General features: G+C 32.2%; 1 protein-coding gene across 2 annotated transcripts in view; it reads right to left on the bottom strand.

Moving 5' to 3' along the window:
* Positions 1–14,835, bottom strand: part of LOC126889468 (putative leucine-rich repeat-containing protein DDB_G0290503) — a 136,345-nt gene that overhangs the window by 7,419 nt on the left and 114,091 nt on the right. For both annotated transcript variants that reach the window (XM_050657787.1, XM_050657786.1), the window contains exon 2: positions 8,205–8,315. In XM_050657787.1, the coding sequence (XP_050513744.1) occupies positions 8,205–8,315 (111 nt within the window). The remainder of the gene's footprint in view (positions 1–8,204; positions 8,316–14,835) is intronic.

The following is a 14,835-nucleotide window of genomic DNA, read 5'->3' on the forward strand; positions in this document are numbered from 1 at the left end:
ATAGCACACAAGTTAAACTTAAACCCTTAAAAGACCCGGTCAATGATTATAGTCACGAGCCCCGTCAAATGTGAACTAATGATTGATTAACGATTAACCCATTAACGCCGAGAAAAAATTTTTTGTTTTCGATAAAATTTATTAAAAGTCGTTAAATGTAACAGTATTCTGTACAAAACGTAAAAAGAAAATTGTTTGTAAATGAAATAATTATTAAGAAAAAAACTGTTCCCATATGGGACCACTAGGCGGGAACCCAATTGGGACCGTGCAAGTTCGGAAGAGCGACACCTGGTTTCATAGCTCAGCAACATTTTTAGCACTTTTAATTATATTGGCCGATTATATTAGTCCTGGTTACTGGATAATTGTCAAGGCCATAGTCCAAAAAAATAATAAGCAGAAAAAGTAAGATTCAGGTTATGTTATTAAAAGTAAATTGTAGGTATGTAGTAAATAAAATTAATTGTTAAAATGTAAAATACTACAAGTAAAATACAATTAATTAAATTTGCTTTAATAATTGCATATTATCACTTCAATAGTGTCGAGCAACATATATAATTTTTACAATTTATAACACAGCATTTGCGAAATCCCATTTTCTTCAATGACAGAAATATACGTCAATTTGACAATATGAAATATTTAAGAAATATATTAGAAAGTTGCAAGATTTCTCCGCTATTCGCGCACGATCGTTTCTCGTATTCCCTCCAAGTACTTGCACAAGGCGAATAGATGTTCGTTAAGAGTTACTTGGTATGAAAATTGCGAAACAGTCAATACAAAGGACCACATCATATTTGCAGCATATTGTTCTGCCTCGGCTTAAAAATCCAATGCGTGCGCATCTGCTTCTTTTGTTTTCTGGTGCAGAAACCACAAAATGATTTAATCCCTCGTACCGAATATCTCCAATTCGAGAGTCACTTCTTGCAGCTGCGGACACTCTTCCTGGTGCTTTCAGGCATCATCTTATTGGATACATTTGGATAATATTCCGTGTAAATTCCAATTGGCTATTGTTACGACCAGATTTTCTTTATAACTTCCATGCATTTTTGATGTTCGCGTCCACTAGATATGTAAAAATAGGCCAAGACCATTTTTTGGAACGGATTCCAATTTGATAGAAAGATACATCGCTATCCATAAAATCAGTGCCACCCATATTATTATTCTATTTTGAAACAATATTTTTGGCCTCGGAACAACAATGTTTTTTCTCTCCTATCTTGAAAACCTTGTAACAGGTCTGCGTCATCTTCATCTACCGAATCTTCGTCTCTCAAAATGTTAGTATCTGGAGATTCTATGTAAACGGCAAAAACATCATTATTACTTTCGTTTTCCTCGGAAGCTATATCGAAATCTTGTTTCAAAGAAATTCCTCTAAAAATAAGAAAAGTAAAAAAATGAAGGCACTCATGGGAGTGCCGACAGAAGTGAAAACTTCTTATAGTAAATAAATTACGAGCTCAATGCTTTTCCCCATCCAAAAAGAAATGCTATACCTATATAATATACGCGATGCGTATGCACTATGCTATTTATGTATACATACACGTAATTTAAACTGCGCGTCATAGAAAACGGGCACCCTAAGAAATGGGTCATTTTTGATGTCGCGTATCTCCTAAACCTGTTGTCCGATTTAAATGATTTTTTGAATATGTTATAGCCCTATTCTTTGTCAATATCCCTCTAATAATATTTTTGCTAAACAGGTAAATTTTCATTGTATACAGGGTGTACGAATCAAACTGTGTTTTTTCTCAAAGTTCGCAACACCCTGTGGAATATTCTAGCATTTATAAAATACTGAAATTAATACTCAACTATAGCCTCAGGTTTTCTTAACAATTCTGTTTTTTGATTCATTCGCTTATGTTGGATAATACAAAAGTTATGTACTTTAACAACTAGCCATGTTCTTCATCAGTACAGGGTGTTATAAGTTTAAGGGGTTTTAGGGACTAAATAAGTTCGACAAACTTTAAGGGCTAATTCTGCATTAAAAATAATGACAGTTTGCTTTATAATCATATATCCGCAAAAGCTTCGTTTTCGAGATCTTCGTTAAATTTTTTCTTACAAACTGATGATTTATTTATTGCTTTAAAACCGGTTGAGATATGCAAATGAAATTTGGTAGGTTTTAAGAGATGGTTATTGCGCATTTTTTGACATTCAACTAAGAATTTTATATTCACTATTGGAGCGCATACGGGTAATATGACCGATCATATTATTCGTATGCACGCCAATGGTGAATAAAAAATTCTTAATTCCATGTCAAAAAATGTTCAAAAATTACGTCTTAAAACCCACCAAATTTCATTTGCATATCTCAACCGGTTTTATAGCAATAAATAAATCGTCAGTTTGTAAGAAAAAATTCAACATTCTGTATGTCGGAAACGAACCGTTTGCGGACATATGTTTATAAAGCAACCGGTCATTATGTTTTTATGCAGAATTACCCCTTAAAGTTTGTCGTACTTCTTTAGAAACACCCTGTACTGATAAAGAGCATGCCTAGTTGTTAAAGAACATAACTTTTGTATTATCCAACATAAGCAAATGAATCAAAAAACAGAATGTTAAGAAAACCTGAGACTATAGTTGGGTTTTAATTTCAGTATTTTATAAATGCTAGAATATTCCACAGGGTGTTGCAAACTTTGAGAAAAAAACACAGTTTGATTCGTACACCCGGTATAAAATGAAAATTTACCTGTTTTACAAAAATATTACAGGGATATTGACAAAGAATAGGGCTATAACATACTCAAAAAGTCACTTAAATCGGATAACAGGTTTAGGAGATACGCGACATCAAAAATGACCCATTTTTTAGGGTGCCCGTTTTCTATGACGCGCAGTTTATATACGTACAAAATTTATTTCAGCGAAGTGATGACGGTCGCAAATTCAATACTTTTTCCCCATCCAAGAAGTGCACAACGTCCCTAAAGAAATTTTCAATTCAAAAATTTATTTCGTCGAAGCGATGAAGTTCCCTAATTTATTACTTTTTCCACCATCCAAAAAGTGAACAACGTCCCTCAACAGGTTTTCACTTCAAATATTTATTTCGTCGAAGCGATGATGGTCGCGAAGACCGTCGCTTATTTAATACTTTTTCCCATCCAAAAAGTCACAACGTCCCTAAAGAAATTTTCAATTAAAAAATTTATTTCGTCGAAGCGATGACGGTCGCTAATTTAATACTGTTTCCCATCCAAAAAGTGCACAACGTCCCTAAAGAAATTTTCAATTCAAAAAATTATTTCGTCGAAGCGATGACGGTCGCTAATTTAATACTTTTTCCCCATCCAAAATGTGCACAACGTCCCTCAAGAAGTTTTCAACTTCAAATATTTATTTCGTTGAAGCGATGATGGTCGCGATGACGTTCGCTAATTTAATACTTTTCCCATCCAAAAAGTGCACAGCGTCCCTCAAGAAGTTTTCACTTCAGAAATTAATTTCATCGAAGCGATGATGGTCGCGATGGCGGTCGCTAATTTAATATTTGTTTCCATCCAAAAAGTGCATAACGTCCCGTAAAATTCGCCGAGGCGATGACGGTCGCTAATTCAATACTTTTTCCCCATCTAAAAAGTGCGCAAAGTCCCCAAAAGAAGTTTTCACTTAAAAAATGTATTTCGCTGAAGCGATGACGGTCACGATGACAGTCGCTAATTCAATTCTTTTTCCCCATCTAAAAAGTGCACGACGTCCCTAAAGAAATTTTCACTTCAAAAATTTATTTCGTCGAAACGATGACGGTCGCTAATTTAATACTTTTTCCCCACCCAAAAAGTGTACAACGTCCTTCAAGAAGTTTTCACTTCAAAAACTTATTTCTTCGAAGCGATGACGGTCGCTAATTCAATACTTTTTCCCCATTTAAAAAGTTCACAACGGCCCTAAACAAATTTTCACTTCAAAAATTTATTTCGTCGAAGCGATGACGATCGCTAATTTAATACATTTTCCCATCCAAAAAGTACATAACGTCCCTAAAGAAGTTTTCACTTCAATAAATATACGTACAAAATTTATTTCGTCGAAGAGATGACGGTCGCGAAATAAATCCTTTTTCCCCATCCTAAAATAGGTTTTACATTTATTTTAAATTTAAATACTTCTATACAATTTATATATACATACAAATAATATATTGCATAAGCGATGACGGTCGCGAATTCAATGCTTTTTCCTCTATCAAAAATCGCACAACATCCCTAAAGAAGTTTTCACTTGAAAAGAATAGTGAAAATAACATATCCAGCAAACCGCCTAGCGGTTCCATTTGGGAACACCCATATTTTTGGCCTAATTACGAAAAAACCACAAGATGAAATATGAAAACCTGTAGGTACACGTTATTTATTAAAGTTTGTAGAAAATCTTTTGAAAACAAAAACGGGGATAACACTGCAAAAAATGATAAATAAAACACTTACACGAAATGAATGTCCACATTTTGGCACAAACAAAACCAATAGTAAATTCAAAAATTTATTACACTGGAAAATAGGTATAAAGCTAAATTTGGGTTGTTTATTCAAGAAGAGGTAACCTTGAAATAATACAAATAGGCCAAATCTCTGCTAAATTTTACCTAACAATATGGTAAAGAGACTCCTATGCGTACGAAATTTGTTGGCTCCATATGGTACCCGTAGGCGTTAATGGGTTAACAAACACAGAATGCAATAAGTCATGAATTTCAACTACCTCGGAATAGATGTATCGTATGATAGACTGTAGATAGACTATGGAGAAATAACAAAAAAGTAAAGATTCATCACTTCAGCACTAAACGTTTCCTGATAAAATTGATTGTTATATAAAAGACACTCGGTTTTACTTCGTATTTCTGAATTTTTAAGTTGTTACTGGGCAAGAGGTTCGTTATAATTTTTTGTGGGGGTATTTATTTTTAAACTAGTTTATTCTTATCTCACCTTAAAGTTACCTTATTCCCCTCAGAAAATTATTTTCACGCCGCCCTTAGCCATGTACTCAACTATAATCTGCTAAGATAACCCTTGAGCAACGAGCGATTCGTCATGTATTTTGTACTATTTTCCGTTAGCTAAAATATCAAGTTTAACAAAGACTTTCAAAATTATAAGGGTTTTTACCCGCATATCTTTGTGGCTTAAAACATGTACTGTGACCTGTGGTAACACTGATGATGGAATATTGATTCCGAAAACGTTTGGTTGCGATATAACCTTTTTTAGGGATTTTAAATATATCTTTTACAAGATAAGGTTTTTATTTTAGTTTCTTTCCTAGTGTTGAGCAGCGGAGGTCATTTTCAACGAAATACTGAGATGTGTCTGTTCTGTGAAATAAACTTTCCCAGTTGAGAGAAAAGTAGGGGAGATACAAACCAAGACCGCTTCGGATTTGTCAATTAAGTACCATTTCGCGTGGCACTATCCGGCAATCCTTTTCCCTTTCGAGTTTAGTTCAGCCCTTGACAGTGGCGGCTCGTATCACTTTAAGTAGGTAGTGCCAGAATTCGGGCAGCTGCCTAAATTTTTAGTGACGGGTTCACGATATTGTCAAAAAAAGGTATAAAATAGAAATTAAAAAAAAATAGGTACGGATACTTTTACATTATGTAGGTATATGCCATTTCTGGGGTGTCAAGAAATTGAAACATTTAAAATGCATTCAGTGACGGACATCATGTCCGTCCAACAAGTAAAATCTCCAAAATCTCTCAACTTATCGCCCTTTACACAAATATCGGACTACTATAACTAACTGAAATTCACCAGCGACGCGACGTCTGTCGTTTCATCGGCAATCACTGCAACACAAAGATAATTTTCAATTTCTTTCCTTATTTCCTAGTTATAAACATCTAAGATGCACTGAAGGAGTTCATTTTGTGTTGTTTTGAGGTACATGCTTTTAAAGATTTGGAACTTTGAATATGAACCTAAGTCGTTGTCTAATTCGGCTAACATTGAACAGTTCCATAAATATGCCTCTATTTTCTGAATTTTCCTTTTCGTCGTGATTTCTCAAAACTAACTCGAAAGCTCCACAAAACCATATAGATATAATTTTTAATTTGATTCAAAACATATCGATTCTTTATCCACTTCTTGTTCATTGTGTTTAATTAGATTATCACGATAAGCTGAATTTAACTCGGGTTTTATTAAAAATTAAAAAAATTTAAATTACTTAAAACTACAATAGTTTATAATTAAAAGTTTAATCATTAAAAATGTAATAATTATAAATACAAAACGAGCGAGCGCGTAAAAAAACTCGAAAATATAATGTACTACCCTGTACGAGAATTTTTTGGATCTACGATCCACTATTCACTATGATGAGCATAGTAAAAAATATTAGATCGAGCCAGGCACGAATAGTCGCATTTAAACGTGTATGAAAAGTGCAATATAGCTATATCTCTGTCACTTACATAAAATGCCCGTAAAATCTTTCTCTTTTCACCTAAGCCATCTAAGCTTTCGGCACGGGGCACGATGCGATCATTCCTTCCACTGTGAGTGGCGAGGGTTGTACTACACTGCATAGTTCCAGATTTTATATAATTTATAAAGAGAAAAGAAATACGCACAAAAAATGAACGGATATTAAAACGGTTTAAAGATAAAAAAAATATGTTTCTGTATAAAAATAACGTAGTGCCATGACTCCATGGCACTACCTCACCGGCCGCCACTGGCCCTTGAGGTATATCACAAATCAATTTATTTCCAGTGTCAGTACCATGCAGTGAAGGCGTCTAAAGAATCCAGCGGTAAGTGCAATTACATCTTTTGATTCAATCTCTATCTTTGTGATGTCTTTTCTAGAATAAATTTTCTCTTGTCTTTGCAGGCACTAAGTCAATTCTGTTTGCTGTTCTTTCCTGCCTGAATAAAATGAGTATCTTGGGTAAAAATAGGCGGTTGAAGCATAGCACTGGCCCTGTTACCTTTCTTGTATACCGTAGGACTTAGAGGTCAACTCCTGTTTTCATATGATGATATCTTTTGACTTGTTTTGTAGTAAATTCAACTTTTCATTTACTAAAAACATGTTAAAACTTAAATCTGAAAACAGGAAATGACCCTAAAAAAGTTTGAAGTCTTTCTTACAAAATTCATGAAAAAGCAGATATGAGGTATTGTCACATCACCGACGATGTACGTCTACGTCCAGGGCCTCTCTTGCCCTCAATCTTGCCTTGCAGAATCAACTGTAGAAGTCGGTATTTATCATTACGCATGATGTGGCCGAAGTAAGCCAACTTTCTGTTCTTTACGGTGTTAGTTATTTCTTTGTCTTTTCTTAGTCTCTGGAGAATAGCTATGTTAGTTGTGTGGTGTATATATGAGACCTTCAACATACGTCGGTAGCACCACATTTCAAAGACCTCTAAGCGTTTTATGGCATCGTTCAAATCGTTTTTTAGCATCTTCTGTAAGACTCCAGCTTCTACTCCGTAGAGGAGGACACTAAAGACGTAACATCTAAGAATTCTTATGCGTATATTGATACTTAAAGATAAGTTGCAGATAATCTTCCTAAGACTAAAGAGCTTCTGGCTTTTTCAATACGAGTTTTTATTTCGTAGCTATGATCTCAAGTATCCTTAACGTTGCAGCCCAGATAGCATATTTTCTGTACTCTTTCTAGGGGTGTATTGTTTATGTTGGTGTTCTTACTAACGATAATTATTTTTGTCTTCTTACAATTTAGTTTTAGGCCGTATTTGTTACATGCTTCTACAACATTATCCATTATCCTTTGGAGCCCTTGCACATTATCTGCCAGCAATACTGTATCGTCTGCATATCTAATATTGTTTATAAGTTGTCCATTTACTGTAATACCATCTTCTTATTCGTCCAAGGAATCTCTTAAAGATGTTTTCAGAGTATATGTTAAATAATGCTGGTTACAGTATGCAAACCTGTCTAACTCCTTTTCCGACTGTGAAGATTTCGGACAGTTTATTTTCTAATCGCACTATTTGAAACTGAAACCCAAATGCAAATATCTCGCCATATCAATGCCATATACTGGGTCATTTAATTTAAATTTTATACTAGGTTAACACATCAAAAACTTATTTGCTCTAAGAGGTTTAGGTTCATTTTATGAGAATGGCCCATATACAATTTTCTAAACAAACTGAAAATTACCTTAAGATTTTCGTCATTTCTTATAGCTTGTTCTCTAAACTGATATGTCTTAATTATAATACTGACACATTTATGGCACATTTTTTGGGACACCGTATCTTCTTTCGTTATCTGTAAAAAAAGAATAAAAAAGACATTAATATCCGATATATACATTAACTTATATATAATAACGTAGAATGAAGTAAACACTTCTGTTGTATGTAGGTATATAAATTTATTAAAAAATTCTTAAAATTTATCCACAAGGGAGTGGAAGTACAACAAAACGTTTTCGGTCAAACTGACCATCCTCAGTGTAAACCTGGAAATAAGTGAACCACTTAGATTGAAATGCAAAAGGGTGAAATTTTGACAGTTAACAAAAAAAATGTGGTTACTTACGTCCAATGTACAAGTAATTGAAACTAGCCACTTGAATAGGTGTAAAACCTCAAAATAACATTATTGCTACATTATGAGCTGTATAGTAATCGACAATAAGTCGATGTCTTAAGATTAAAAATATATCACATGTGGATGTATGTCATCCTTGCTCGGAATTTGCACAAGGTTGTTGTGATCAGGTGAGAGGTTAACAACCAACTGCTTAGACAGATTGGTGCCTGAAAATTCATGACAAGATGTCAAAGAAGATAGGTGGATTTCTCAAATGTCAACCGGAAAAATTTGACAGAGTGAATTAATATTTAACTTAATTATTAAATTGGGAATATGCAACTATTAAAAATGTTTGTTATGAATTCTAAGTTGTAAATAAAGGTTAATAAGCTGTAATAATATATTCATTAGTGCACCGAAAACAAAGGCAAAATTCTACTCATATGCTGTGACGTCATAGACTGTTTGTCAACTGTATAGGACTGAGAATAATTATATTTATTTGAGTAAAGTTATAATGAATGAATATTATTGAAAATTATATAGAAAATTAAAAAAAAAAAAAAAAAAATTAAATATGATATTTTAATAGAGTAGCAGCTGTAGAATTGGAAGACATGCTAATAGGGAATGGTCGGTTGCATATGTTTCAGGGAACCAACGAATATAATGAGGAAATACCAATCTATAGATCTGTAATGTAAATTATTGGAGGTATTAAAGGAAATGGTATTAAATGAGGGAAGTGGAATTGAAAAAACGTATGTACATATCTTGATCAAGATATTTCTTTCAGCGCAATTTTCCTAATGTAATATCAGTCTTTATCCATTTAACAATTCACACAATTTATTTTCAAAACAGTAATTATATTTCATTTATTTGTCCACTGAACATAGGCAACTTACCTTATCACCCGTTTTAATAATTTTTCTACATTTAGATTTTCAATAGTTCTATATGCGACAAACTTTTTACATTCAGTCATAACAAAAATTTTTTTTAAAAATTTCTTGATCAAGATATGTACATACGTTTTTTCAATTCCACTTCCCTCATTTAATACCATTTCCTTTAATACCTCCAATAATTTACATTACAGATCTATAGATTGGTATTTCCTCATTATATTCGTTGGTTCCCTGAAACATATGCAACCGACCATTCCCTATTAGCATTTCTTCCAATTCTACAGCTGCTACTCTATTAAAATATCATATTAAAAAAAAATTTTTTTTTTAAATTTTCTATATGATTTTCAATAATATTCATTCATTATAACTTTACTCAAATAAATATAATTATTCTCAGTCCTATACAGTTGACAAACAGTCTATGACGTCACAGCATATGACGTCACAGCATATGAGTAGAATTTTGCCTTTGTTTTCGGTGCACTAATGAATATATTATTACAGCTTATTAACCTTTATTTACAACTTAGAATTCATAACAAACATTTTTAATAGTTGCATATTCCCAATTTAATAATTAAGTTAAATATTAATTCACTCTGTCAAATTTTTCCGGTTGACATTTGAGAAATCCACCTATCTTCTTTGACATCTTGTTATGAATTTTCAGGCACCAATCTGTCTAATCAGTTGGTTGTTAACCTCTCACCTTATCACAACAACCTTGTGCAAATTCCTAGCAAGGATGACATACATCCACATGTGATATATTTTTAATCTTAAGACATCGACTTATTGTCGATTACTATACAGCTCATAATGTAGCAATAATGTTATTTTGAGGTTTTACACCTATTTAAGTGGCTAGTTTCAATTACTTGTACACTGGACGTAAGTAACCACATTTTCTTTTTTTAACTGTCAAAATTTCACCCTTTTGCATTTCAATCTAAGTGGTTCACTTATTTCCAGGTTTACACTGAGGATGGTCAGTTTGACCGAAAACGTTTTGTTGTACTTCCACTCCCTTGTGGATAAATTTTAAGAATTTTTTAATAAATTTATATACCTACATACAACAGAAGTGTTTACTTCATTCTACGTTGTCTTAACAAAGGTATACAGCCAACTACAGAGTTTACCCTTTTAAAGTTTTATATATAATAAATAAAATAAATCGAATCGGATCGAATTGAATCGAATATAATCGAATCTATAAGAAGTATTCACTTCTGTCAGCACTCCGCAAGAGCCACGCTCTCTTTTTTTGTGAGGGTACTTATTTTTAAACTAATTTATTCTTATCTCCCCTCTTGCTTACACATTGGAAAGTTAGCTAATTAGATTCCTATAATTTAATCCATAGTCAATTTCGAATTAATACTATTAGTGGAGTCAGTGAAGGTGGATATGAGCTATTACCTCCGATTTCGTTCAAACTCCATCGATTTGCATGCAAATTGGTGAGTGGTTGGAGGATATCTCAAGGAACAAAGGTGACATGTGCCAACTTGCGCTTTTACCCTGGCGGTGGATGCCACCCCTTCTCGGGGGTGAAAATTATTTTTTTTTAAATAACCCCGTAATTCGATAGAGGGACAAATTTCAAGCAAAATTTGTTATATAAAGTTATTAAAATAAATCAAAACTTTTTGAGCTATTAAAGATCAAAGATTTTAATTTTGCTTGAGAAAAATGCATGTAAGTGTAAGTTTTTACAAAAAAGTTATTATTATCAAAATTGAAGCTAATAAAAAATGAAATAAACCCCTTACTACAAAAACCTTTTAGTGTTAACTAAAAGTGAGTTATAGGTAATTGAATGTATATTTTTTTCGGCGAGTAAAAAACTCTAAGTATTCAAGATGAAATAACGGGAAATTTATGCATTTTATAACATAAACTTATCAAAAATTTGTCAAAGTACTTAAAAAGATCTATTAAATGAGCCCCCGAACATGTTGATAGCGTTAAAATTTATGCTCTAAAATATTTTCAAAATTTATCTTTTAAAAATTTTTCCAAAAAATATTATTGTTTTTTTTTAATAACTCCGTTCGTGTTTACGACATCAGATTCATCTAAAAACTTTTTGAAAGTTAATTCCAAGTGATATTAAAGAACGTTGAACCTAATCTTTTAAACCCCTTACTTTTTTAAAAATAAAAGGTTAAATGACCCCGGTTGCATGGTTCCCATAGCAAAATTTAAGATTTAAACGTTTCTATCTCGGTTATTTTTTACCCTATAGAAATAGTAAAACAGGTAAAATATTTGGCATAAAAAAACTAAAATTTGGTTATATATAATTTTTTACGTATATTGAGTATTTTTGGAGTTATTATCAAAAGAATATGAGAAATACAATAATTTTAAAAATTATGATTTTTTTAAATTATATCTTTTTTTCAAAAATATGCATTCTAAATCGGTCAAAATTATCGAACACATTACTTATGCTAATATAAAGAAGTTCTTGTAAGGATTACTATAAATTTTAATTTTTGTGGAAATGGCGTATGTTTTATTTTTCACTTTTTCCTAAAAAATTCGAAACGGTTCTTTTATTTTCATTATAACTTGCTTAATTTTGACGCTATTACCAGAGAACAATAACCACAGAGAAACGACACGCCTTTGATCTTTCGTGGCTAAGCCGACAGCAACCAGAGCGACCATCGAAGCAATAGTCAGTGGGCATATCACACAATATAAATTCGTAAATAAAATTAAACATTTATCGTTCATTTATATTGACTTTCAATAAATATAAAATATCTCACCGAGAAAAAAGTTGCGTACAGGGCCGGCTTTTGTTGGCATTCTTTATAATAATGGAATTATTTTTGATTTACAAAAGGTTGCAAATATATCGCACAATGCAAAGTAATGGTGAAAATCATATGGATTGGAACCATAAATGAAAATACCTTTTTGTTTATCCTGATTTTGGCATTGAAAGACCAATAATAAAATATATCTATTTATTACGGTAGGTGTGACATTCACTGCTTGTTTTTGGCTTGGGCTGATACAAGATATAATTTGTTCGTCGAGGTATTTCCTAATAAATTATATTTTTTAATATAGGTTATCGAAAAAAAAAAAACACAGCCATTGTAACGGCCACGGAAATGTCACAAACTCTGAAAGTTCCAATTCTCTTTGGGTGACAAATGTTCGTGATCGATAACAAGAAACTTTATGTTGAAATTGAATGTCAATATTGTTCTTGTCTTGGAAACGTATCAAAAGTACATTTTTCCTTTAAAGTCGAATATCGGAGCAAACGAATAAAAACCCAAGAAGTACTGTAAGATTATATTTCTATAAATATAAATATGCAACAATCTAAACAATAATCAAAAAAGTCTTATACGAATCGTTACAATTACACCGATTTGTAACATTACATACACTACATACATTCAGTATCATTGTAAATCCAAGATGCCCACCGCTATAAAATGGCAGATTACATATTTTTTCACAACTACTTGAATATGGGTATCAAATGAAAGGGCTTGACTATTAATAAAGAGTTCATTATAGAAAATCCAAAAGGGCCGCCAACAAAAACAGAGTTTGATTCGTACAGCCGGTATACAATGAAAATTTACCTGTTTAGCAATAATATGATTACAGCGGTATTGTTTAAGAATCAAGCTACAACATATTAAGAAATCACTTAAATCGGCCAACAGGTTTAGGAAATACGAGATATCAAAAATGACCAAATTTTTAAATGGGCTGATTTCTATGCACGCAAGTTTATTTCTCCCTCGCTTTTTTGCGGCACTCCCCATCGGCTCGTGCCAACAAACTTCTGCGCTCGTGAGAAATATGTGTTTTTTCTCACTTGTTGTACAATATACTATTTTTAACTGAAATGTACACAAACCTAAAACGATAATCTTTTTTGGTGGTTCTTGAGTATCTTCACCGTGGTCAATTATATTGCTTATATTGCATGGAAATATTGTAGGTACTGCGTCAGGGACTAATGTTTTTCTTGTATTTCCTTTTAAAATAAGCTTGTCTTCAAAGTGCAGTTCACAAATCCTATAACTATTATATAGTGAATCCATTTTAAATAGCAAATCTTGTCTGTTACAAGCTTTTATCCATGCTTGGGCACTACAAATGTTAAACAAAGAATTTATAGATTTTTAGATAGAAAGATATTTTTAAATTTTATGGACTATATATGGACTCTGATATATCTTTGGAGCAAAAGTATGAAGACATTTTACATTTAATTCTCTCCATGTTTCATAATTTGACAATTTTTCTTGAAGTTGAATTTTATCTCTGTATTTTAAATAATAGTAATAATAATAGTTTTAATATTTTAAATAGCTCTAAGCAGTACAAATATTGCCGAACGTCAAGAACCTAAAGCTTGTCACGCACGGGGACCTATACTATAATATTCAGTGATAAGTGCGCTAATACCCGAAAAAATAACGCAAAAAACGGAAAACATAATACGTTGTGAAAGAAAATACAAGACTACAATATAATATCGATGTATCCACCTTTGTACCTTTGCATCCACAAAAGACATGTTAAACTACAAAATCGTCTATTTTCTTTGTTTCTAAAGATATCAGGTACATTCAAAAAACAAAATGTTAACAAAACATATGACTACAATACGATTTAGATGTATACTCCGATCGATATATTTAATCTTTGTTATATTTAACGAATTAAAAGTTGGCAATATTTTTGTATACTGCACTGCAGAAGGTAGATAAGTATTTAACCCTTAAGTACTAACATCTTAAATCAATGGCGCAAACACTAACTAACCGCCTGACAGACGGGTTTCACATTTTACTGGTTATTTTTCTTTTGTTTAATATTATAATGCAAAAAAGTATTTCGATGACTTACTGAAAGTATTACTTATCTAAAAAACACAGTAATTGATCTAGTTTTTCTGTATTTATTAAACTACAAAACATTATAACAAGAATGGAAGGATTGTTTGTGTGACTTTTTATTCCTGAAAAAAAGTGGGATAAAAATGAAACAAATTAAAGAATTTTGATAAAAATTTACAATCGAGTTAAACAAAGAGTAATAAACATGAAAATAAAAAAAAATTTAAAAAATATTAAAACAAAAAAAAACTGACAGGCACTAAAATTTGTACAGTGTAGCAATGGTAGTCAGTGGCAACATTTTCATCACAAATTGATCCCACTTCGCTTACGTCGTCTTCTACCTCATCAAGTCATTTCAAAAGAGTTTCCTCATAGTCTTTATCCCCTTATTTGAACTTTTTGACGAACTGGGGCACATTATGTTAAATGATGAACTGGGCACAA

Source organism: Diabrotica virgifera, chromosome 8, assembly GCF_917563875.1.
Source record: "Diabrotica virgifera virgifera chromosome 8, PGI_DIABVI_V3a".
NCBI classification, from domain to species: Eukaryota; Metazoa; Arthropoda; class Insecta; order Coleoptera; family Chrysomelidae; genus Diabrotica; species Diabrotica virgifera.